Source organism: Daucus carota, chromosome 1 (assembly GCF_001625215.2).
Source record: "Daucus carota subsp. sativus chromosome 1, DH1 v3.0, whole genome shotgun sequence".
Taxonomy (NCBI): Eukaryota; Viridiplantae; Streptophyta; class Magnoliopsida; order Apiales; family Apiaceae; genus Daucus; species Daucus carota.
In genome coordinates this window covers 50076668-50102675 of record NC_030381.2, presented here as the reverse complement: position 1 = coordinate 50102675, position 26008 = coordinate 50076668, and the positions used below count along the sequence as shown (strand labels likewise).

At 30.4% G+C, this 26008-nt stretch overlaps 3 protein-coding genes across 3 annotated transcripts; 2 read left to right on the top strand and 1 right to left on the bottom strand.

Moving 5' to 3' along the window:
• The first annotated feature begins 12253 nt into the window (after positions 1-12253).
• LOC108224108 (glycine-rich RNA-binding protein blt801) lies at positions 12254-12989 on the top strand. Its single transcript, XM_017398667.1, has 2 exons — positions 12254-12278; positions 12628-12989. Exons 1-2 carry the CDS (start codon positions 12254-12256, stop codon positions 12987-12989), a joined length of 387 nt encoding a protein of 128 aa, XP_017254156.1.
• Positions 12990-13461: 472 nt separating this feature from the next.
• LOC108208997 (secretory carrier-associated membrane protein 2-like) lies at positions 13462-21510 on the bottom strand. Its single transcript, XM_017379711.2, has 12 exons — positions 21241-21510; positions 19995-20108; positions 19847-19909; positions 19324-19357; positions 19004-19126; positions 15519-15581; positions 15308-15401; positions 14653-14698; positions 14500-14567; positions 14212-14260; positions 13883-13948; positions 13462-13789 (listed from the first exon to the last, which is right to left on the bottom strand). Exons 1-12 carry the CDS (start codon positions 21301-21303, stop codon positions 13703-13705), a joined length of 870 nt encoding a protein of 289 aa, XP_017235200.1. The 5' UTR covers positions 21304-21510; the 3' UTR covers positions 13462-13702.
• A 3462-nt stretch (positions 21511-24972) lies between these two features.
• LOC135150580 (wall-associated receptor kinase 2-like) lies at positions 24973-25923 on the top strand. Its single transcript, XM_064087027.1, has one exon. The coding sequence runs from the start codon at positions 24973-24975 to the stop codon at positions 25921-25923; it is 951 nt and encodes a 316-aa protein (XP_063943097.1).
• Positions 25924-26008: the final 85 nt, after the last annotated feature.

Here is a 26008-nt window from a genome sequence, read left to right as displayed (position 1 = left end):
ATAGCGCACACAAAATGAACCTCTCCAAAATCTTCTATATTTCCTCTCTCTTGCTGCTCCTCTGCCTCTCTGTCTCAACCCTACCAGGATCAGCTTCCAGAGCCCCGCCAAAGGGCAGTAGCAGCAGCAGTGGTGGTGGTAACTTCCCTGGTAGCGGGGGTTACGGATAATATAGGAACAGATCATATTCCTCTAGGACAAAGAGAACAAGTACAAGACTTTGTAGGATCAATAACACAAGGAATTAATATAAATGGATATTTTCTAGATTTAGATAATGTATATGATGAGCAAGAAATAACTAGGAGAATTAAAGATTGGAATCTAGGAATGTATATAGCCCTAATGAATGCTAAAAATTTGGATAATATAGATTATATTTATGACCTAATATCCAAAACAATTATCGGAAAAGCAGCATTCTGGATTGAAAGTATAAATCATGCATTAAAAGAAGAAGCAAAAGAGAATGCTAAAACTTGGAGTGATATGCTAAACATGTTTGATGTAGTATTAAAAAGAGAATTTCTAGGAGAACAATGGTTTGTAGCACAAGATCAAGTAATGGTTGAAAGAAAAATAGAGATAGTGATGTATCTAAACAATATGAAATGTTGTAAGATAACCAAATTACCAGAGTATACTATAAGTTTTTCAAAACTATTTTATGAAGCAAAGTTCTTACCAGATGAAACTATAGTATATCAACAACTTTATTATGATCATTTACCTTCACCATATAACACAGAAATCACAAAAGAATATAATAATCTAGAACCTAAAGAAAATACGTTAGGAGAAAGAATTAGAGTATTAAGATTATACTTAATGCGTAAATGTGAAGAATATAGAGTTCAACAAAAAATAAAAAAGGATAAAAAGTATGGATTAAGGGAAATATGTGGATTTACAGAAAGAAAACTAGTATTTGGGTGTGATAATAAGCTAAATAATACAAAAAATAGATATAGGAAATATAAAAAATCAAGTTATAATAAGGATGAATATTATAAAAAACAAAATAAACCATATAGGCCTTATAAAACATTTAAATATAAAAGGAGAAGATTTAGGAGATATAAAAACACTCCTGAAAATAGGAAAAGATTTAAATATAAAAGAAAGTTTAGAAAAAGGAGATATACCAAACCTTTACAAGGTAATAATAAAACAAAAATAACAGATTGTAAATGCTGGAATTGTAATGAAAAAGGACATTATGCTAATAAATGTCCAAAGTTAAAACAAAATGGAGTAAAATATATAGATAGTACGGATTTTATAATGAAATTAGAATATATAAAAGAAGACAATAACAATGATTGGTACAATGATGAAATGTTTTATATTAGTGAAACAGAGCCTGAAGAAATCAATTATATAGAAGAAAATAATACTAGTAGTGATGAACTATTTGAAACAGAATAAGATGGTAGCTATATATGTCGAAGCAGATGTAGAATATAAGCCTTCAAAATATATAAAACAAAAGATGTTTATAGATAGTGGAGCAGATATTTGTTTAGCTAAAAAAGAGGTTTTTATTCAACATAAATGGAAAAGAACAAAAACACATAGGATTAGAGTAACAGGATTTAATGAACATATGAAAGAATTAGATATAATAGCAGAAAATGTGAAGTTTATATTAGATAAAACTAGGTTTAAATTACCTATAGTTTATCAGGAAAATAACATGAAGCAACAAATAATACTAGGAAATAATTTTTTGGATTCTTTTAAAACCCAAGTAATAAAACAAGAAACAATAAGTTTATTAACTCCATGTGGAAAATGGATAGTATTAAAAAGAATAGTACCTGTAAAATCAATTAGTATTAAAAATATAAGAACTGAACGACAAACTAATCTAGAACTATTAAAACAACAGTATCTAGAAGCATTAAAAATAAATTTTGGAGAGCATCCAATGAAATTATGGGAGAAGGAAAAAATATATGCTGAAATAAAATTAATAAATCCAAATGAGATAATAAGGAACCGACCAATTAGATATAGTCCAACAGATCAGAAGGAATTAGAAGTTCAAATAAAGGAACTGTTAACTTTAGGATTAATAAAGGAAAGCAAAAGCCCACATAGTAGCCCAGCCTTTTTGGTAAGAAATCATAATGAAACAAAAAGAGGAAAAGCCAGAATGGTAATTGATTATAGAGAATTAAATAAAAAGACAATATTTGATGGATATTTCCTACCATACAAAAGGAATTTAATTAATAAAACAAGTAATAAAAGATGGTTTAGTAAATTTGACTGTAAGAGTGGATATTGGCAGATAAAATTAACGCAAGAATCTAGATGTTTAACTGCATTCAGTGTTCCACAAGGACATTATGAATGGATAGTATTACCTTTTGGACTAAGAACAGCCCCTCAAATATTTCAGAGAAGAATGGATAAAATATTTAGAGAAATGAATGATTTCTGTTTAGTATATATAGATGATATATTAATATTTAGTGACAGTCTAACAGATCATATAAAACATCTAGAAGATTTTATTAAAACAATTAGGAAACATGGAATTTTATTATCAGAAAGAAAATCCGAAGTATTTAAAAATAAAATAGAATATTTAGGATATATTATAGATTCTGAAGGAATCCAGTTACAAGATCATATATCAACAAAAATAAAAAATTTTAAAGAAACATTAGAAAATAAGAAAGAAGTACAACAGTTTCTTGGAATAATAAATTATGCTTCAGATTATATAAAGGATTTACCAAAATTAAGAAAACCCCTTCAAGATTTAATAAAGAAAAATAAAATTTTTGAATGGACTAAGGAACATACTAATATTATAAAATTATTAAAAACTAAAGTAGAAAATTTGCCAAAGCTAAGATTACCCAAAGATACTGACCAATTAGAATTATTTACAGATGCTAGTGATATAGGATGGGGAGCAGTATTAGTAGCTTTTGAAAAAGATGATATTGATAAAGAAAACCCTTTAATATGTGGATATGGAGCTGGAACATGGAAACCAAATGAGAAAAATTATCACATTAATGAAAAGGAATTATTAGCTGTTAAATTAGGAATAAAAAGGTTTCATTACCATTTATTACCTGTAAAATTTATTGTAAGAACAGATAACACTCAAGTAAGATCGTTTATATTTAATAAAATAGATCCTTTACCAGAATTAAATAAAAGGAGAAATTGGCAAGCATTTTTTAGTTGTTATGATTTTGTTATTAAAAATATATCAGGGACTAAGAATGTTCTTGCAGATTTTCTTAGCAGAGAAAATGGACAGGGATAGTATGAATCGACAGGTGGAAGGAATAATAGCAGAAATCAAGAGGAAAAATCAGCAAATATCAGATTTAAACCATGAAATAGAAATTCTGACCAAAAATCTTGAAGAAGCCCTGAAAATTCTTAGATTAGAAACCCCTCAAACTTTTGTATCTCGATTAGCCTCCACACCAGTTATAAACACTATTACCCAAAATTTACCAGAAATGCCAAAATCTTTAAGTTCTATCAACCTGACTGATAGAATTAAACATCCCAAGGATTACATACAAGCCTTTGAAAAAATAACCAAATTTTATGATTATAAGTCAAACTCCACAATATTAAGAAATGGAAAGTTTAGCAAATATCCAAGGTATATTTGCAAAGAAAATGCAGATCCAAGTCTGGTTAAGAGCTTATTAATGTATGGTTTCATTGACAAAATAATGGTTGATGAAACGTTAACTAGTATATCAATGTTACCATCCTTGATAGCAGAAAGTGTGCAAGCTATGATGCAATCATATGGACCAGGAGGAATCTATGGAGTACAGGTATTCGATGCTTGTACCGATTTAACAGGGAAGCCAATATTAATATGTCAAATATTCAAATATGGCAGAAATACAGCGATAGAAGGTGATAGTACTAGTTTAAAAGCCCCCATGCCATGTACTCTAGAAGAATTTGAAGATTGGATATGCAACAAAAGAGCAATTGGAATAGCAGTTCTAAAATCCAAACTGGAAGATTTTATCAGAGGAAGGAAGGCATGTGTATTAGGTTCCAGAATGGGAGGAGATGTTGAAGAAATACTAACATTATATTATAATAATGATGTTTTGAAAACAGATACAACTGAGCTGACGGCAATGTATAAAAGAATTACAGAAGGAAAATATAATCATTCTATGAAGACAAGAGAGCTCTACAAGGAGATGACACCAGGACAAAGAAGGAAGACGATAGTAACATTACAAAGCCCCTCAAAAGAAGAAGGATGTTCTAATCCTTTTGAATGAAATGAGAAAATATCTGTATGGCCCAAACTTTAAATTTTTGGTTTGGTGACCATACTTAATGTTTTACAGCCCAATGTGAAATTGGTGACTGTAGTATAATAAAGATGTCTTTACAGCCCAATGTGAAATTGGTGACTGTAAAATATTAGCAAAAAATATTACAGCCCAAAATAAAATTGGTGACTGTAGTATAATAAAGATGTCTTTACAGCCCAAATGTGAAATTGGTGACTGTAGAATATTAGCATAATAATCATATTTTTACAACCCAATATGAGTTTGGTGATTGTATCTTATTAATTGATAATTATACGGCCCAATATAAATATTGGTGACTGTAAAAAGCAGATATGAAAGAACAGGAAAATCAGACGTCGGCAGCAGATAAAAGAACGTGGAAGAAAAAGCAGATATGCGAAGATATGATTTGACAGCAAATACTGAAGATTCAAAGGAAAAGAGACAGTGGGAATCTAAAAAGAAAGAAAAGATGGCACTCAGAAAAAGAAAAGATGGCATTCAGCAAATAATTCAGAGGCTTTTGAAAAAGAGAGACAAAAGGAATCTAAATAATGGATGTATCATTATTGTAGTAAATTATTGAAATTCGAGTGTATGGCTGTAAGTAAAGGCAGGATCTCTATATAAGAGACCTGATTGTAATGTTGAAAGATATCAGTTCTTGAAATATATCTTAAATTTCTCTACTCTTCTCATGGCTAACTAAACACCTTCCCCTACAATCTAAAACTAGAAAAACATATTCGTCAACAAGATACCATATACAAATATTATCTATTTGTCATCATAAGTCATATCATTTAAAGCAGAAGATGGTGGATATCTGTCGAGCAACCTGGTTGCAGAGCCTGTTAGACGGGAGGTCATAAAAGGGCATAGCAGACATCAGGGACTCCGGTGAGCCAATCTGCTTGAAAGGTATGTCTTATTTTAACAAATAAGATAAGATTTTTATATGCTATCTATAATTTATGTTATGCATAATGTTGATGAAAAATGTTTAGAAGTTATAGATTGTAGATTTTCTTTAAAAACATGTTTGTTTTTGTTAAAAGTTCTAAGTGCCTACCCTCTTTAGGGTCTGTTAGATATAAGCATCGATCCCCTGTAATTGGTATCAGAGCCAATTACTGGGGGATCGATGCTTATATCTAACAGACCCTAAAGAGGGTAGGCACTTAGAACTTTTAACAAAAACAAACATGTTTTTAAAGAAAATCTACAATCTATAACTTCTAAACATTTTTCATCAACATTATGCATAACATAAATTATAGATAGCATATAAAAATCTTATCTTATTTGTTAAAATAAGACATACCTTTCAAGCAGATTGGCTCACCGGAGTCCCTGATGTCTGCTATGCCCTTTTATGACCTCCCGTCTAACAGGCTCTGCAACCAGGTTGCTCGACAGATATCCACCATCTTCTGCTTTAAATGATATGACTTATGATGACAAATAGATAATATTTGTATATGGTATCTTGTTGACGAATATGTTTTTCTAGTTTTAGATTGTAGGGGAAGGTGTTTAGTTAGCCATGAGAAGAGTAGAGAAATTTAAGATATATTTCAAGAACTGATATCTTTCAACATTACAATCAGGTCTCTTATATAGAGATCCTGCCTTTACTTACAGCCATACACTCGAATTTCAATAATTTACTACAATAATGATACATCCATTATTTAGATTCCTTTTGTCTCTCTTTTTCAAAAGCCTCTGAATTATTTGCTGAATGCCATCTTTTCTTTTTCTGAGTGCCATCTTTTCTTTCTTTTTAGATTCCCACTGTCTCTTTTCCTTTGAATCTTCAGTATTTGCTGTCAAATCATATCTTCGCATATCTGCTTTTTCTTCCACGTTCTTTTATCTGCTGCCGACGTCTGATTTTCCTGTTCTTTCATATCTGCTTTTTACAGTCACCAATATTTATATTGGGCCGTATAATTATCAATTAATAAGATACAATCACCAAACTCATATTGGGTTGTAAAAATATGATTATTATGCTAATATTCTACAGTCACCAATTTCACATTTGGGCTGTAAAGACATCTTTATTATACTACAGTCACCAATTTTATTTTGGGCTGTAATATTTTTTGCTAATATTTTACAGTCACCAATTTCACATTGGGCTGTAAAGACATCTTTATTATACTACAGTCACCAATTTCACATTGGGCTGTAAAACATTAAGTATGGTCACCAAACCAAAAATTTAAAGTTTGGGCCATACAGATATTTTCTCATTTCATTCAAAAGGATTAGAACATCCTTCTTCTTTTGAGGGGCTTTGTAATGTTACTATCGTCTTCCTTCTTTGTCCTGGTGTCATCTCCTTGTAGAGCTCTCTTGTCTTCATAGAATGATTATATTTTCCTTCTGTAATTCTTTTATACATTGCCGTCAGCTCAGTTGTATCTGTTTTCAAAACATCATTATTATAATATAATGTTAGTATTTCTTCAACATCTCCTCCCATTCTGGAACCTAATACACATGCCTTCCTTCCTCTGATAAAATCTTCCAGTTTGGATTTTAGAACTGCTATTCCAATTGCTCTTTTGTTGCATATCCAATCTTCAAATTCTTCTAGAGTACATGGCATGGGGGCTTTTAAACTAGTACTATCACCTTCTATCGCTGTATTTCTGCCATATTTGAATATTTGACATATTAATATTGGCTTCCCTGTTAAATCGGTACAAGCATCGAATACCTGTACTCCATAGATTCCTCCTGGTCCATATGATTGCATCATAGCTTGCACACTTTCTGCTATCAAGGATGGTAACATTGATATACTAGTTAACGTTTCATCAACCATTATTTTGTCAATGAAACCATACATTAATAAGCTCTTAACCAGACTTGGATCTGCATTTTCTTTGCAAATATACCTTGGATATTTGCTAAACTTTCCATTTCTTAATATTGTGGAGTTTGACTTATAATCATAAAATTTGGTTATTTTTTCAAAGGCTTGTATGTAATCCTTGGGATGTTTAATTCTATCAGTCAGGTTGATAGAACTTAAAGATTTTGGCATTTCTGGTAAATTTTGGGTAATAGTGTTTATAACTGGTGTGGAGGCTAATCGAGATACAAAAGTTTGAGGGGTTTCTAATCTAAGAATTTTCAGGGCTTCTTCAAGATTTTTGGTCAGAATTTCTATTTCATGGTTTAAATCTGATATTTGCTGATTTTTCCTCTTGATTTCTGCTATTATTCCTTCCACCTGTCGATTCATACTATCCCTGTCCATTTTCTCTGCTAAGAAAATCTGCAAGAACATTCTTAGTCCCTGATATATTTTTAATAACAAAATCATAACAACTAAAAAATGCTTGCCAATTTCTCCTTTTATTTAATTCTGGTAAAGGATCTATTTTATTAAATATAAACGATCTTACTTGAGTGTTATCTGTTCTTACAATAAATTTTACAGGTAATAAATGGTAATGAAACCTTTTTATTCCTAATTTAACAGCTAATAATTCCTTTTCATTAATGTGATAATTTTTCTCATTTGGTTTCCATGTTCCAGCTCCATATCCACATATTAAAGGGTTTTCTTTATCAATATCATCTTTTTCAAAAGCTACTAATACTGCTCCCCATCCTATATCACTAGCATCTGTAAATAATTCTAATTGGTCAGTATCTTTGGGTAATCTTAGCTTTGGCAAATTTTCTACTTTAGTTTTTAATAATTTTATAATATTAGTATGTTCCTTAGTCCATTCAAAAATTTTATTTTTCTTTATTAAATCTTGAAGGGGTTTTCTTAATTTTGGTAAATCCTTTATATAATCTGAAGCATAATTTATTATTCCAAGAAACTGTTGTACTTCTTTCTTATTTTCTAATGTTTCTTTAAAATTTTTTATTTTTGTTGATATATGATCTTGTAACTGGATTCCTTCAGAATCTATAATATATCCTAAATATTCTATTTTATTTTTAAATACTTCGGATTTTCTTTCTGATAATAAAATTCCATGTTTCCTAATTGTTTTAATAAAATCTTCTAGATGTTTTATATGATCTGTTAGACTGTCACTAAATATTAATATATCATCTATATATACTAAACAGAAATCATTCATTTCTCTAAATATTTTATCCATTCTTCTCTGAAATATTTGAGGGGCTGTTCTTAGTCCAAAAGGTAATACTATCCATTCATAATGTCCTTGTGGAACACTGAATGCAGTTAAACATCTAGATTCTTGCGTTAATTTTATCTGCCAATATCCACTCTTACAGTCAAATTTACTAAACCATCTTTTATTACTTGTTTTATTAATTAAATTCCTTTTGTATGGTAGGAAATATCCATCAAATATTGTCTTTTTATTTAATTCTCTATAATCAATTACCATTCTGGCTTTTCCTCTTTTTGTTTCATTATGATTTCTTACCAAAAAGGCTGGGCTACTATGTGGGCTTTTGCTTTCCTTTATTAATCCTAAAGTTAACAGTTCCTTTATTTGAACTTCTAATTCCTTCTGATCTGTTGGACTATATCTAATTGGTCGGTTCCTTATTATCTCATTTGGATTTATTAATTTTATTTCGGCATATATTTTTTCCTTCTCCCATAATTTCATTGGATGCTCTCCAAAATTTATTTTTAATGCTTCTAGATACTTTTGTTTCAATAATTCTAGATTAGTTTGTCGTTCAGTTCTTATATTATTTAATACTAATTGATTTTACAGGTACTATTCTTTTTAATACTATCCATTTTCCACATGGAGTTAATAAACTTATTGTTTCTTGTTTTATTACTTGGGTTTTAAAAGAATCCAAAAAATTATTTCCTAGTATTATTTGTTGCTTCATGTTATTTTCCTGATAAACTATAGGTAATTTAAACCTAGTTTTATCTAATATAAACTTCACATTTTCTGCTATTATATCTAATTCTTTCATATGTTCATTAAATCCTGTTACTCTAATCCTATGTGTTTTTGTTCTTTTCCATTTATGTTGAATAAAAACCTCTTTTTTAGCTAAACAAATATCTGCTCCACTATCTATAAACATCTTTTGTTTTATATATTTTGAAGGCTTATATTCTACATCTGCTTCGACATATATAGCTACCATCTTATTCTGTTTCAAATAGTTCATCACTACTAGTATTATTTTCTTCTATATAATTGATTTCTTCAGGCTCTCTTTCACTAATATAAAACATTTCATCATTGTACCAATCATTGTTATTGTCTTCTTTTATATATTCTAATTTCATTATAAAATCCGTACTATCTATATATTTTACTCCATTTTGTTTTAACTTTGGACATTTATTAGCATAATGTCCTTTTTCATTACAATTCCAGCATTTACAATCTGTTATTTTTGTTTTATTATTACCTTGTAAAGGTTTGGTATATCTCCTTTTTCTAAACTTTCTTTTATATTTAAATCTTTTCCTATTTTCAGGAGTGTTTTTATATCTCCTAAATCTTCTCCTTTTATATTTAAATGTTTTATAAGACCTATATGGTTTATTTTGTTTTTTATAATATTCATCCTTATTATAACTTGATTTTTTATATTTCCTATATCTATTTTTTGTATTATTTAGCTTATTATCACACCCAAATACTAGTTTTCTTTCTGTAAATCCACATATTTCCCTTAATCCATACTTTTTATCCTTTTTTATTTTTTGTTGAACTCTATATTCTTCACATTTACGCATTAAGTATAATCTTAATACTCTAATTCTTTCTCCTAACGTATTTTCTTTAGGTTCTAGATTATTATATTCTTTTGTGATTTCTGTGTTATATGGTGAAGGTAAATGATCATAATAAAGTTGTTGATATACTATAGTTTCATCTGGTAAGAACTTTGCTTCATAAAATAGTTTTGAAAAACTTATAGTATACTCTGGTAATTTGGTTATCTTACAACATTTCATATTGTTTAGATACATCACTATCTCTATTTTTCTTTCAACCATTACTTGATCTTGTGCTACAAACCATTGTTCTCCTAGAAATTCTCTTTTTAATACTACATCAAACATGTTTAGCATATCACTCCAAGTTTTAGCATTCTCTTTTGCTTCTTCTTTTAATGCATGATTTATACTTTCAATCCAGAATGCTGCTTTTCCGATAATTGTTTTGGATATTAGGTCATAAATATAATCTATATTATCCAAATTTTTAGCATTCATTAGGGCTATATACATTCCTAGATTCCAATCTTTAATTCTCCTAGTTATTTCTTGCTCATCATATACATTATCTAAATCTAGAAAATATCCATTTATATTAATTCCTTGTGTTATTGATCCTACAAAGTCTTGTACTTGTTCTCTTTGTCCTAGAGGAATATGATCTGTTCCTATATTATTTCTTCGAGTTATTATATGTTCTCCTAGTTCCTCTTCTGGATAGTCTTCAGCATTTTTATTAGTATATGTTTCTGTTTCCATATCATTATCTGTTTGTCTAATAGAATTTTCCTCTTCTATATCACTTTCATCCTCTATTATAGCATTTATATTTTTCATTTTTCCCAAAGCCTCTAGTATTTCTTGATTTTCTTTTATTATAATTTCTTGTTCCTTATTATCTGATTCCTCCAGATACCTTATTTCCTCTTCTTCTGTATTACTACTATCTATTTGTTCTTTATCTGTTTCATTACTACTGTCCTGAAATTCTATTTTTTCTTTTCCTTTTAGTCTACTTACTTCTATTTTTAATTGACTTATTTCGTTTTTTAAATTTTCTACATTTTCTAATACTTTCATTACTTCTGATTTCGTTTCTCTTAATTCTTTCTTTTGAATTTTATATTTATTTTTATAAAATTTATATTTATTTAACCATTCTGTATTAGTTTTACTTTTTAGCTTAAAATTTTCCTTTTTTAATTCCTCTAATTCATCTTTTTTATCTATTTGTTCTACCTTTTCATTTTTTATAGGTTCATACTTTTTTCTTTCTCTTTCCATAATTTCTTTTCCGTGTTTTTTAAGAAAAGTTATTACACTATGTTCTTGTTTAGACATTTATTCAGAATTTTCCTTTTTTATGAAGTTCTGCTAGACTATTTATTGCTCTTTTAACTCCTGTTGACATTTGAGGTTTTGATTTACTTATATCCATAAGTATAGGGCTTTTAATACTACTTCCTATAATATTTATAGGTACTACTTCTGGTTTTTCTTCATTTTCCACTATTTCTTTCTTTGGTTCTAAATAATTTTGAATTGTTGTTAATTTTCCTAGAATTTGTTTAAAAGTGGGTACTTCGGATATATTCCATAAAGCTGTTATTTCCTCTCTTATAATCTGTCTACTTTTTTCTTGGTTTTCCTCTATTTTTGTTATTATTGTTTTTAATCCTTCTTTTACTAATATTTCGTTCCAAATCTCTTTTATTCTTTCCTCCGAGTTACTCATTTTTGTATACTCGCTTACTCCATTCTCCTTCAATGATCCAAATTTTTTCATTCTTAGGTTTGTTTATTTGTTCCTTTAACTGTTTTATTTGGTTTTCTAACTTTCTTTTTTCTTCTAAATATTCTAAATATTTTTCTTGAGATATTATTAATGTTTCTGTTATTATATTATTTACGATGTTCAATTCTTTTTCTTTATTTTTTAATTCTGCTTCGATATTCATATTCTTTCTATAAATCTTAATTTATTCTGATCATTTATCTCTATTCCTTCGTTTGTTATATTATACTGAATTTTATTAAGAAAATCCATTCCTAATAATAATTGATAACTAACATCATATTCGATTACTCCTAAAGTTAAATTATATTCTAAATCTTGGATTTTTATTCTCAGTTTTATAGCCTTTGTTACTATTGATTCTCTTGAGTTATTTGGTTCGTTTATTATTTGTGGTTCTATTTCTTCACATTTATTTATATCAACTTCCGTTATATGTATTACACTCGTAGTTGTTCCCGTATTGATTTCTGTTATTATTTCTTTTGCAAATATTCCATTAAATAATATTGTCTTAATTCTTAATTTATCCGATTCGTAACAAGGTATTTTTATTAGATTTATTTGTCTAGATAAACTCATATTCCTAATTAAATTTTTATCCTTTTTAAAGCTTAATCTAGATCCTTCCAGTATTGGTTTAATCCTTGGGGTTTGTATTATTTGTCTATTATTAAAATCTATACTTATTTCTTCTGGGATTGTTATTCTAGATTCCTCTTTATGTTCTATTCTCTCTAAAATATCTTCATATAATTTTGGAACTATTGTACATAATTCTGTTTGTTTCTTTACATGATGATTTCCAGTTATTGCGTATACCATTTTTGTTTCTAGCAGCAGCAGTGGTGGTGGTAACTTCCCTGGTAGCGGGGGTTACGGATATCCTGGTAACATCCCACCAGCATATCGTGGAATCATTGGTGGTGGCGGGTCGGGAGGATGGGGTGGTGGATATGGTGGTCCTAGTGGCGGCTCAGGGAGTGGTGGAGTGGTGAGGCCTGTTGTGACATGCAAAGTTAAGGGACCTTGTTATGGCAAAAAACTGAGGTGTCCTTCCAAGTGCTTCACTTCTTGGAGTCATTCTGGCAAGGGCTACGGTGGCGGAGGCGGAGGAGGTGGATGTAACATGGATTGCAAGAAGAAGTGTACTGCTTCTTGCTCAACTTAGTAAGCTCTGGACACCAACCTACAGCATACAATGGTACCACTGAGATGCTCATATAGGATATGAGATGCTTCAGTTCATGTCATGAGTAACATATATTTTGGTGTATGAGTATTACCTAAATAAATTACTGCCTTGAGTTTATCCAGCTAACACCCCCATAATTCGGTTTCACAATACCTGATATAAATTCGGTTCGGTTTTCACCAAATGGTCGCCCCTACCCATAATTGATCCTTATAAATGTGACTCTGGTAAAGTAAATATTGACACCATCAATACATAAGCCAGTTGCTGAACCATTATACTCACAAGTCATAACTGTACTCATGTTTGGTAAAATGTTTGACAATTACGAGGACCACAGCTTTGCAGGGGAGCAGATTTCATCAAACCATTTCTCTTCTAAATACTCCTGGATTTCGCACTAGTCATTGGCATGCATGTTAAAGTCGCAACAGAATAGAACGAGGGATTAGTGAAAAATATGATTAAGATTTACATAACTCTGTTTTCAATACATCAGATGAAATGCTTCTATAATTTTCATATCTAGCAGATGATATGTGTATTACATATGAAGAAAAAATTAAAGAAAATCACAGATTCAAAACATAATGGTCAAACAATTACGGCCTATGTGGAAAAACCCTAGCTGCAAACAATGTTGGGGCAAAGTTGTATTACTCTCATACACACTTGGGGCAATACAGTGGTTACATTGCTGCTCTAAAGGCTCCTCTTGCAGCATCACGCTTCATCTCTGCTGCTTGACCACTACCACGGAAGTACATGTACACTTGCTGCATACCATACAGAGACACAATTAAAAACAACAAACATGTTAATTAGATTTGAATATTTAATCTTCTTAAAAAATGCAACTGAAAAGATACCTGGATGACCCAAATACTGAGCACCGACTCAAGGCAGAATAGTCCGAATCCGACAAAGTAAAAAATCTGAACAAAAAATGTTAAATAAACATGGTCATTTGAAACATTTTCATGAATTGACATATTTAAACTGATTGTGCCTAATGTGCTTCATCTGCCTCCATTTTTGCAAAAATTAGTACATGTTAACAGATTTGAAATGGAAAATGTTACAATTACTGGGAGCTTGATACCACTAGAGAAAGGCAGCACTCAAGAGAAACAATCCGCAAAAAAAAAACAATATAATTATGCCTCAAATAAAAAATCTGAAAAATGACTGCACTTACCCCAACTATAGCATGATCACCAATGAGATCTACCGCAGGTAAAATGCCTCTGATAAGAAGTCAAGATAAGTAAATTAAAATTTATAATCTTCTGTCCATTCATAAATTTATTATGAACATAATTTAGAAATCTGTATGCTGTAACCATTCAAATCATGGTATTAATTAATAAAACTACTACTACATATGTAGGCAAGAAAATTCCTAGATCAAAATTCAATTTTCTATACTTTTATGTCCCAAATAAGTAGAATATGAAAAACAATTTAGCATTCAGATAAGACTCACGCAAGTGATTTTCCTTTGAAAACTACAGGAGGAGCCACTGCAGCAAAGATAACGAAACCAATGTGAACCTGTATGACAGAGGTAAAATGAGGTCTATGAGGTATCTTCTAGTATATATATATAGCAGGTACTTAACTAAGTTAATACACTTACCAGATAGAAGAGGAAAAACCATGCAAACTTGAAAGCACCTTCACTCCTGTAAACACATATTGAAATATACGAGTTCAGTTAAAGAAGTAGATATAAGGTATAAACCATGTGTACTAAATTAGTCAGAACTGCTTTCCATTGACGGTAGAAGGAAATGTTTCTGAAATTTTGGAAGAAATATATTGCAATTCATCACACAATTCTGGCAAACTGGAAACGGCACAACCCAGCTTCAAACAAATTTATGAAATTTGGTAAAATCGACGTAATGTAAAAGGTTTTAGAGAGTTTATAAGTATCTTCCGATTTTTGGTGTCATTTGCACCTGAGGTCACTTTAGGAATTTACATTTTTAAGAAAGTGGATCAAAGACTGTACCACTTAAAAAGACACGACTGTCTGTTTCTAGAAAAGAGCATCCCCCTCCAAATGTAAAATTACACACAAAAGTAGATATTACTTTATCCTGCTTTCAAATTACTTATACATGCCATGAACCTTCATAAATATTCGTAGGATATAACAATATGCAGGAATCATGTTTACTGGTCAAAGAATGTTTCAGATAGACAGAAAGAAAAACCTTAAAAGTCATAATAAAGTCAATCAGTCAACTGATGAAAAGGAACGAGTTCAAAAAGACAAAAGAAAGTACCTAAAAGCACGGTATAGTGGACGATACCACAACACATAGGCTAATGGGACCCCCGCTATAAAGTAGATGATGGAAAGGAACCAGATTTTCGGATCTAGAATGGGTAAAAAAATGAGTGAGCTGTAACAATATTAGGACGGCTAATATTGAGATAGATAAATAAGTTAAACATATATATGTGGTGTGAATATCAGTTTGGAGCCTGAATTACCTTCTCCTTTGATCCATGCCGTACTAGTGGCAATAATATTCCAGAAAAGACAGAGTACTAATCCTGTTTAATATTGAAAAAAGAGTAGCTTAGTGCCTGTCAGCCAAAAAGCTCTACATCGTAAGGCTTTTAATTAGTTAGTAGTGAATTGACTCAAAAAAATATTACAAGCACGAGCATTATAAAAAAAAAAAACTAGACTAAATCATGTAATCAAATTAGCCTAAATCGTGTAATCATGCACACAACTCAACTTTAAAGCAAATGGAAAGTTAACCCCGTTAGGCTTCATGGGCCTGCCTTAAATATAATCAAATACACGTGTAAATACTAAATATAATTCAATAAACATGTCTAGGCTTCATGACTGAAATGAACTTATAAACCAGGAAAGAGAGCTACTTCATTTAGGAAGCACGAATTCGTCTTACCCAATGGATACAGAGACCCGCCCATATAAAAAAAAATACAGATCAGTAACATATACCTTAGAAATGAATAGGATTATCTGTAATGTCATCTCTATAAGCTTATAAGCATGATATACATGAAACTGCTCTTCCTAGCACCATGAAGTGTTGCAGAAGTTGGTCAATTTATATGGAAACCCAATACTCTCAGATTATTTAATTTGGACACACAAGTTCATATAGTTTGTGACGTGTTAGGGTACACAATAAATCACGTTGGGTACACGAAATTCTGCTTGGTGTGTACAAATATAAATGCAAAATTTTGTAGTTTGTGTTTGAACATAATACAACCATGAAAGTGCAGAGACGATTGTCTACATCTTTACATTCTTAAGCCTGTCAATAATGTTGGTAGTACAACAATATTCTAAAATGCCCACCAAAGACTCTTTGGCTTCACCACAAGTCTTCTCTGGGTTCATTAAAAACATGTGCAGAACTGCAGATCCTAGTGTCCTGAAATCTAGTTTCTTCTGGAAACCTTTATCTATTTCCTCGCTGTATATTTCTCGAGTATATTCCGAGGCTGGCTCTCCAACAGCTTCGGTAAAAGCTTGACTTCCAATATATAATTAAACTAGCTTATAACCCGTGCAATGCACGGGCGATTATAATATTTATTATATTATCATGTATATTTTATACTTAACTAATTTTATTTTGAAAATAAATTTATGATAGAAAGTGGTTAAATAAATTTTTTATTTAATTAAGTCTGTCAAATGGCTAATTAAAAATTAGGTCGAACATATATATTTTTTAATGAGAATGTTAAAATATGTTTTTTACATATTAAAACTTAAGTAGACCTATAATTCCATATATAAACCAACCAATCAACCTTTTAATATGTCGTTAATCAACCTTTTAATATGTCGTTATTAATAATTAATAATATAGTATAGAACATATTATAAGTTAAAGAGACGCGTAAACCCAAGTACTGACTCATCATATACAAACCTGATTTTTAATATTTTGATTTGATAGATAACAAAAAATATACTATAATATATTATAAATTAGGGAGTTCTGTTGATCGAATACCAGTCGGCTCACTAAACTCGATTGACCGACCGAATTTTTCATGTTTAAGCTTTAATAGTATAATAATATATAGTATAATATAGATTTATAATATTACTTTTAAAGTGAGACATTAGAGTATTTAATAAATAATGTTAATGTTTCCTACAATAATAATAATAATAATAATAATAATAATAATAATAATAATAATAATGTTAATGTATTTTGTTTGAAAAATATCACCGGTCATTTATTAATAATTATATATAATAATATTATACTTTTATGTATATGTGGCCTGTGTTAATTGTACAAGATCGGTTTTTTAGTTAGAATATTTAAAAAATGTAATGTGTTTTATTTAAAAAGGAATTACTATGTTGATCGATGTTATTTTAGAGGATTGAGTTTTTTCCGTTAGAAAATATAGAAAAGATAATATATTTTGGTTAAAGAGTAATTAGTTACTCCCTCTGTCCCAGTCAATTGTATAAGTTTCTTTTTCACTGTTCGACACGCATTTTAAGGTTTTTATAAAACATAGTTCCGCAACTTATTTTTAAGATTTTCTTTTTCTGTATAAAAATATAAATGTTGTATTTTTATACAGAAAAAGAAAATCTTAAAAATAAGTTGCGGAACTATGTTTTATTAAAGCATTAAAGTCCGTGCCGCGCCCCCGTCCCCCAATGTATACTATTGACTGGGACGGAGGGAGTATATAGATAAGTCCGCACGTGTAATTGGCCCAAATACTGACCGACCAAACTTTTAATGTTTCGGCTTAATAATATAGTATAGATATAAGTTAATGATCTCTTCCAATCAAGCATCTACTCATTAACACTAAAAGATATTTCTAAAATGTACACGGTCCAGACTTCAAATGGATATTGTTGTGAGTTCTCCATTTCTCCATTAATTTTTTTTTCTTTTGGACTTTGGAGAACAACATTGACCCCTGACATCCGAATTCTTTTACCAATCCTCCATAGGTAACATAATAAGAGTCTTCAAGAATCCTAACCTTCAGTTAGCCAGCATCAGATGATCTAACATAGGAGTTCACCTCTCTTGAACATGATTATACCTCATGATGAGTTTTTGAAGATCAGCCCTACTAAGCATCATTTTAATTTATTTTCTACTCTCTTCCCCTTGACGCAGTCAAGGTAATTGTGAGTTGGATCAAACAAAAGTTACGTGCATATAAGATGATAATGTCGTACAGAAGAGATATTATGAAAAACTCCATTTTTGTTACTTCCTCCATCCCAGCCAATAGTATACATTGGGGGACAGGCACGCGGTACGGATTTTAATGCTTCAATAAAGTATAGTTCTGCAACTTATTTTTAAGATTTTTTTGTTCTGTATAAAAATAGAGCATTTATATTTTTATACAAAAAAAGAAAATTTTAAAAATAAGTTATAAAACTGTATTCTATAAGAGCCTTAAAATGCGTGCCAAGCAGTGAAAAAAATGTATACAACTGAATAGGACAGAGGGACTATTTTAGAACCTTTTCGTTATCTAAAATACTACAAAATATACTCAACTGCCTTATTGCCTAGCTAGAAAATCATAACTTTTACATTTGTACTGTACTCTCCCACATAATGGGACATATAGGTTTAAAGTATCGATTGTTGAGAAATACTATGTAGTCATGGGCGACGATTCATACAATTCCACTAATATGCAATTAAGGAATTCTTCGGTAGTTTATTATCTACATTTAATCCCACGATCTCTATTGATTTTATATTATAAATTCTTATTTCCAAATCATTTACTAGATCAAAGATACACATCAACAGATTAAAAATAATAAAAAATCACAAAAAAATATTGAAGAACAATTGTATTGGAACCCCTCCCCCCGAGAAAGTAGCATAAAGCTATAGGTTCACAACGGATGCAGGCAATCTGGCATGAGCAAAGTATTAATTATATAACCAATAAGATATTGACAAACCAACCTAGGTATGTAGTAAACGCCACGTACTGTAGCCTCTGTAGATGAATTGGTATTTCATTAGCAATGTCGTGATGAATTATTGGAAAAAATGGTGGCCAGTTTTTCTCCTCCAGAACAATACCAGCTGTAATTATAAAGGAAGAAATCAAACGTCGAGATTTCCACCACTAGATCACAAAGAATCTATGTGACAGGACAGTATCGTGTTTTAGAGTGGTATCTTGTATGGAAAAATAACCTTGAATGATGATTAAAGACATGTGTGGATAGTGCAAGTTCATAGCATAAAGTAAAAGAAAATAAGAGAAGATCAGATAATACCTCGTGATGCGGCTTCTTCTCTGCGTCGTACTTCCTGCATTGAGAACAAAATCACAAGTATATCACATTTATGCAGACATATGGTATCCAAAGAAAGGTGTTTAAAATATTTACACATGTGACAACACCACGATGGATTGATTAAGATTCTAATTTCAATGCTAATACCATACCAGTGGTACTATAATGGTAGGTATTTAAGGAATGATTGAAAGACAAATTCATGCTAACAAGATTTAGAATTTATCAATTAATAGTGGGGTTGAAAGACAGGAGTGCCCGTATCAATTTGATTGCTCATTTGTTGAATTGCAAACAAAGCGAAACAAAATATTTATCGAATTTATTGAAGAGTTGGGCTATGTCTTTACGAGTATTGGTAGAGCTGCATAATCCCTGCATCAACAGTCTTAACTGAGGGAAAGCAACAATATTTGTGCATAATTCAAAGGAACTCACATATTTATAATACTTCCCTTAAAATGGATAACCAGTGCACATGTGAATTATTTAATATACAAACCTGTTCCCTTCGATTTAGTTCAGTCTCCTTGGCTTGCAACTCCCTCTCTTTACTTTTCAAATCCTATAATGAGAAAAGAAGATAACTTAGAAAACACAAACTGATGAAAACAAGTATTTGACACATTCACCAATCTCCAGACACTTACTGAAGCTGAATCAAGTGGAATATCAACAGAGGCATTACGGTCGTAGAAATCTGTTGGTTCATGAGGAAGGGGTTTGAGCCTCGTATTTGCAGCAGGTGGAGCACGGCCAGGATTCTGGCATTCCATCAATAAAATTTATGTAAGGGACCAATAAAGTATGATGTTCTATTACCTTACAAGTACAATACTGATCTCAGAAAACATATACATCATGCTGCATACGCGACTATCAAGAAAAAGGACACTAAACTTTGTGATCCTACTTTCAAAGAAGAATGAAGTCTCTGTTTTAATATACACATCAAAGTTTGTTTCCGTCAGTTGATTATTCTTTAGATGTTGGGTTCTAAAGTCAAAGCAAACAAATGCATGAGAACTAGAAAATTACATATTTGTCTTTGACATACAGAATATGGCACAACAGATTTCCATAAAGAGGCTGAACTAGAGATTTTTGGAAGCTTGTTAATGTGAGTGCCTCAATCCTCTATAAAATGCAGTCTTATTTTACTAGGTCCAAAAAGTTTTAACACTATTAAGACACTTCAGATAATATAACCTAAAACAACTTATTTTCATGCATTACTGAGTACCAAAAGTGAACACAATCACAATCACTCATAGACAATGGGGCCTAATTGACCAGAGTTGTGCATTAACAATGATCCCAAATATTACATCTCATAGAAAGCTTAGGCAAACAGAGTGCCTCTCCCAACAGAAATAAAATATTCACCTAGTAGCAAATCTACATTTGACACCAATCTTTCGAGTCGATGCTACACAGAATGTATCACACATAATATCATATATAGATGCTTGTGCTACTTGAAGAACCAAATCGAAATGAGAGCCGACAATGGTGATTTGTATCAGAAACCCGTAATTCGGATTCACATAAGGTCACACACATAACTAGTAATTTGCATTCAAATCACCAATTTCAACCAAACAAATCACCAGTTCTTGGTCTTCTCGAGTTTGAGGTTATCACTGTAACTTATTTTTCGAGACTATCTTTACATACACATAACAAAACAATTAATAACACCAAATCAACACAAAAATCACTCAATTCAACTAAACACCAAAAGGGTCAAACTGTAACAATTAATAAGCTAGCTAGCACTATCAAAAACAAAACCACAAAAAGTGAAATCAGCCACACATATCCAACAAATACACATACAGAAAAAAAAAATAGTTGCGCTAAAAAAATTTAAAAAAGAAAAAAAAAAGGACTTACAGAGAAGGGATTGACTTCTTCATCTTCTTGGGCAAAAGGGTTTGCATCATAACGACCAGCCATCCTAGTCCAATTATGATAAGCTACTTTTAAGTTAAAGGAGAGAGATACGAGCTGATGTAAATCTTGTACAAGAGTTCCTGTTAACGAGATCTAAACTCAATTAGCTAGAGGGAGACAGCTTAACTATGAAGAAATTTCAGACACAGAAAGGAAACAATGAGACGACGACTTATTTTATTTTGGTCAGCGTTCTATTCCACCTTTTTTCGCTTTACTTTAAAATAATAATATTTAAAAATTACTTTAGTGTTTAGGTGCAGCAGCTGTACTAAGTTTTCATTTATTATTAAGATAAGTAAAGTATATACCTGCAGAATTATAATCATATATATATTTTAATATTATTTTGTTGGGAAGACAAGAATAACTAATTGTATCTATTCTAAATAAATAGATTTTATGTAAATATAAACATGCTTGAGTTATATTAATTTAATTTATTTGATATATTAAATAAGTTTTTTATAAGAAATTTTATCAAAACAGTTATTAATATAATAGGTTATAGATCGGCATAATTTCCGTGGGTTTGATTCAATGTTGAAGGTTATTATGGAATCGCATTTATCGTTGATTGTTCAGAAAGTCAATCTATATTTGTAGATGCCGTATGACTTTTGATTAATGAATTGATTCCTTTTTATTAAAAAAAAAATTTGATTGGTCGGTTGACTATAAGTCCGACATTCTTATTTTATAACATATAATAATAATTTTAATGATGATTAATAATTTTAATTATGATTAATAAATATTTATATAGTATTACTATTTTCGGTCCAACTTTTAATTTAATTATTAATGAAATTAACTATTCAAAATTTATTCAAAATTTTTAAAAAAACATAATATACTCAATAAAAATATATATTATTAAGTGCAGGACACTCTTATAAGCTGTGCTAAAATTACTTACATATATTGGAGTGGTTTGTCTATTCAAGAAAACTTGATTTTGATATATTTGAATCAAATTAGATTGAATTAAAATTATATGAATTTAGATTTGTGTAAGTTTTAAGTCTGATTCATATTTAATTTGATTTTTGATAATTATATATATATATTATAAATAATATATCTTTCAAATTTATTTTAGTTTATACTTTATGTTGATTTTATTTTAGAAAATGTAAAAGTTTAATATAAGACATATTTGCTTGTGCAATTGATCAATTTTGATATGATACATAATTTGATTCTTTGTGCACTAATCATATTTCTTTGTTCTCTAATCTTATTCTTATTATTAACATGAATATTTTTAAATCATATGCGTACATGTATACTTTTAGATATTGTAAAAATACATGTAAAAAGTATTTAACATGCAACATAATTATTATATGTTGAAACAAATTATGTATATATTAAATTCACCTATTCCTCGTATATAGTCAATTATAATAATAATTTTTATATAAAAATCAAAAATAATTTGAAAGTAGAAGCATTATCATAATTATTTTAAATAAATAATTATTTTATTAAATATTAAAATTATAATAATAATGTGTTATTTTTAGAATCAACATAACGGGAGTAAAGAACTAAAGCGTTCATGAATCCTTCAACTTGGGAATTTCTAGACATTTTCCGACCAAGAAGCATTCATCGACCACCGCACAGCTATTCAACTTCGAAATTTCTTGATATTTTTAAAGAGCAAGAAGCATTCACCTGACTTGACGAGGTAATAAACATGCTCTATCTTGTAGAGGAAAGAAAACACTTTTCATAGCTTTTCCTGACTGCATTGCCTTTGGTTTGTGACTCTGTTCCCTCCATAAGTCTTCCACCAAAATTGACGATAACTTTTAATTTAAAATATAAAAACGTATCTTGAACTCATATTGTATTGATAAAATATAAGATTTCCACCTTAACATCCACTAGATTGCTGTATAATTTGTTATAGTTGAAGTTAAAATATAAAAAGAAATAAATAAAGACTGAGTTGATATAGACTAGAGTCAAATATATTATAATCTTGAATTATATCTTTAATAATTCTTTTATCATATATTATATTCAAATTATTTAACAAATTAAAATAAGTTATTTAATATGTAAATGCATTACTTATTATCTGAATAATCCTATTAATTTTAAAGAGTGAAAGTGAAATGTGTTAATTAAGTATTTTGTATTAAATGATATCTTTGATGATTTAGAATTTTCTTAAAAATCTTGTATTTTAATTTTACCTATAATATGATGGATTTTAAAAAGTTTCATTTCATCAAAATTATAATATATTAAATTTATATATTAAAAAGTACACTCCTATCTTTAGAATATCAATTAAAAATAGAAAGATGTTAGATGGGAAATTACATGTCATTCTATTATTTATAGTGGCTCTAATTAATTTATGTAAAAACCTTTTATTTAAGAATATCACGTAATTTGAGATGAGAGTTGGTAATAATACATGAGCGGCAAACTTTACTTATCAAATTTAAGGGTTTATTATTTCACAAAAATATATTTTCTTATAATATTTTCTGAAATTGATGTTAAAAAAATGTTTATATTTATTATTTGACAAAAACTAAGAATTATTATAGAAAATAAGTAGAGTTTTATATCATTTCTTCTCAATATTAAATCTTTAATAGTGACTGTCCACAGAATCTTACTTATGGATGCTAAGTTTTGTCGACCTGGCGATGAATTTTGGTAATAGCCCGGGTGTACTTTAGTGGTACCGGGTAGAGTTAAGCATGGGCTATAAAACATATATGGAGTTTTGATAAGCTTTAGTGAGAACCAAATATTGAATTAAGTAGGATTAGAATTTAGAAATGAGATCCGCCATGTCAGGCTATGCAAGAGCGGGATAGATATTTTTAGTTTCTCTCTGTTATTACTTAACTATTTAAGGTTGTAATTTCAATTTGATCACGGCCATAATACATATACATAAATAGTTTTATTCAAACAAAGACCTCTATTGGATTAAAAGTAGAATCTAATACAAAATATCTGCAAACTTCTCACTCAGATCATAGTCCTTTGATTTGGTGCAATTGGCATTTTTAAGTTCTGATTGTGGTGTAATATATACTTGAGTACAACCTTTGAGGTTTTATTAGATCCTCTTTTTGTTTTAGTGAAGCGAAGTTGTAGCTAGACAACATTTACCCTTTAAATGCTCTGCAATGAACTTATAAATTTTGATCCATGCATTACTTGAGGTGAGTATATACAATTTCTTATTCAGAATTCAGTATTCATAATATTAATTCAATAATTAAAATAATACCCTTTATTTTTCTGTTAATGAGTTGTTCTAACAAAAAAGAGTCTTAACAAAAAAGGGGGGGACAGTATCTATATGATATGATATGTTTGGGTCAATCTATTGAAGAATTTAGGATCAGAAATGAACAGGCAAGAAAGATTCTGAAACGTACTCCCTCCGTTTTCTTTACAAGAGACTTGGTCTTTGGACACATATTTTAGTAAACCAGTACTCCATATAGTGAACCAGTATGAACTAGCTAAAGGTAATGAAGCTGTGGCAATGGCAAGCTGCGCCGGACAAGTCCAAATGTGCTGCTATAAAAGTGAGGACCATGCAGGACTAACAACATAAAATTCTAACGACTACCAATATACTACACACTTGACATAAAATTCCTGTATCGAAAACTGTAGATGAAAATGCATTTGTTTCTAATTCTTCTTGTTGTTTTACCGAGGCTTTCTTGGGGGTATGAAGTGCTTTCCCCCGATACCTCTAACCACACCATCATGAAGGCTCCAGTTTTTGCAAAGCCGGGGTGTCAAAGCCAATGCGGAGACCTGCTAATACCATATCCCTTTGGCATCAAGTCAGAAGGTCTGGATTGTGCCATCAATCCCGCCTTTGAAGTTGAATGCAACACTTACTACAATCCTCCTCTGGCCTTTCCATTAGATCCATATATGAGAACACATCATATTCATGATATATCCGACACTGAGTTACGAGTCAATTCTTTTCAGGCCTCTAAGTGCTACAATCAATCAGGTGACTTAACTGATCAACACATTCATGTAGTAAATGGACTGGATGGGACTTCATTTGCGTATTCAACTGCAAATGTACTTACTGTTGTTGGTTGTGATGACTATGCCAACCTATACAATGATCGAACCAATTTCAACGACAAAACAAACAAACCAAACAAGGTCTGCAGCGCCACATGCCCACCTGACAAGGAGATTCGTGAAGAAGAGTGTTCCGGCACTGGTTGCTGTCAAGCACCCATCACATGTCACACGAATTTCTCTATCGACCTTCTGACCTATAAACGCCACAGAAATGTCTCCTATTTTAACCAATGTGGCTATGCATTCGTTGGTGAGAAAAGCAGATTCAGATTTCGAGGTATGTCACATCTTAATGATTCAAACTTCATGCAGAAGATTGCAGATATACCTATAGTATTAGACTGGTTTATTGTGAATCAAACTTGCGGTGAAGCACAACGGGACCAAAGTTCTTATGCCTGCAAATTCAATAATAGTTACTGCATCGATGCAACTCCGTCGAGGGGATATCGTTGCAGCTGCAAACAAGGCTTTGCGGGAAATCCTTATCTCAGTCCAGGATGCAGTGGTAACTTATAAATCTGAAATTTCTATTCGGGAGGTTGTATGCCTTTTACTAAATTATCTGAGTGTAACTTGATTTTTCCTTTTGCAAGATATCAAT

What these genes read in the sequence shown, in the direction of transcription:
- LOC108224108 (XM_017398667.1), top strand. Translation starts at nt 12,254, where the DNA reads ATGTATTACACTCGTAGTTGTTCCC. An exon ending in TTACACTCGTAGTTGTTCCC is followed by an intron (nt 12,279 to 12,627) that starts GTATTGATTTCT and finishes GATGATTTCCAG; the next exon opens with TTATTGCGTATACCATTTTT.
- LOC108208997 (XM_017379711.2), bottom strand. Translation starts at nt 21,303, where the DNA reads ATGGCTGGTCGTTATGATGCAAACCCTTTTGCCCAAGAAGATGAAGAA. An exon ending in AGAAGAAGCCGCATCACGAG is followed by an intron (nt 19,127 to 19,323) that starts GTATTATCTGAT and finishes TTATAATTACAG; the next exon opens with CTGGTATTGTTCTGGAGGAG. An exon ending in CCACTATACCGTGCTTTTAG is followed by an intron (nt 14,699 to 15,307) that starts GTACTTTCTTTT and finishes ATGTGTTTACAG; the next exon opens with GAGTGAAGGTGCTTTCAAGT.
- LOC135150580 (XM_064087027.1), top strand. Translation starts at nt 24,973, where the DNA reads ATGCATTTGTTTCTAATTCTTCTTGTTGTTTTACCGAGGCTTTCTTGG.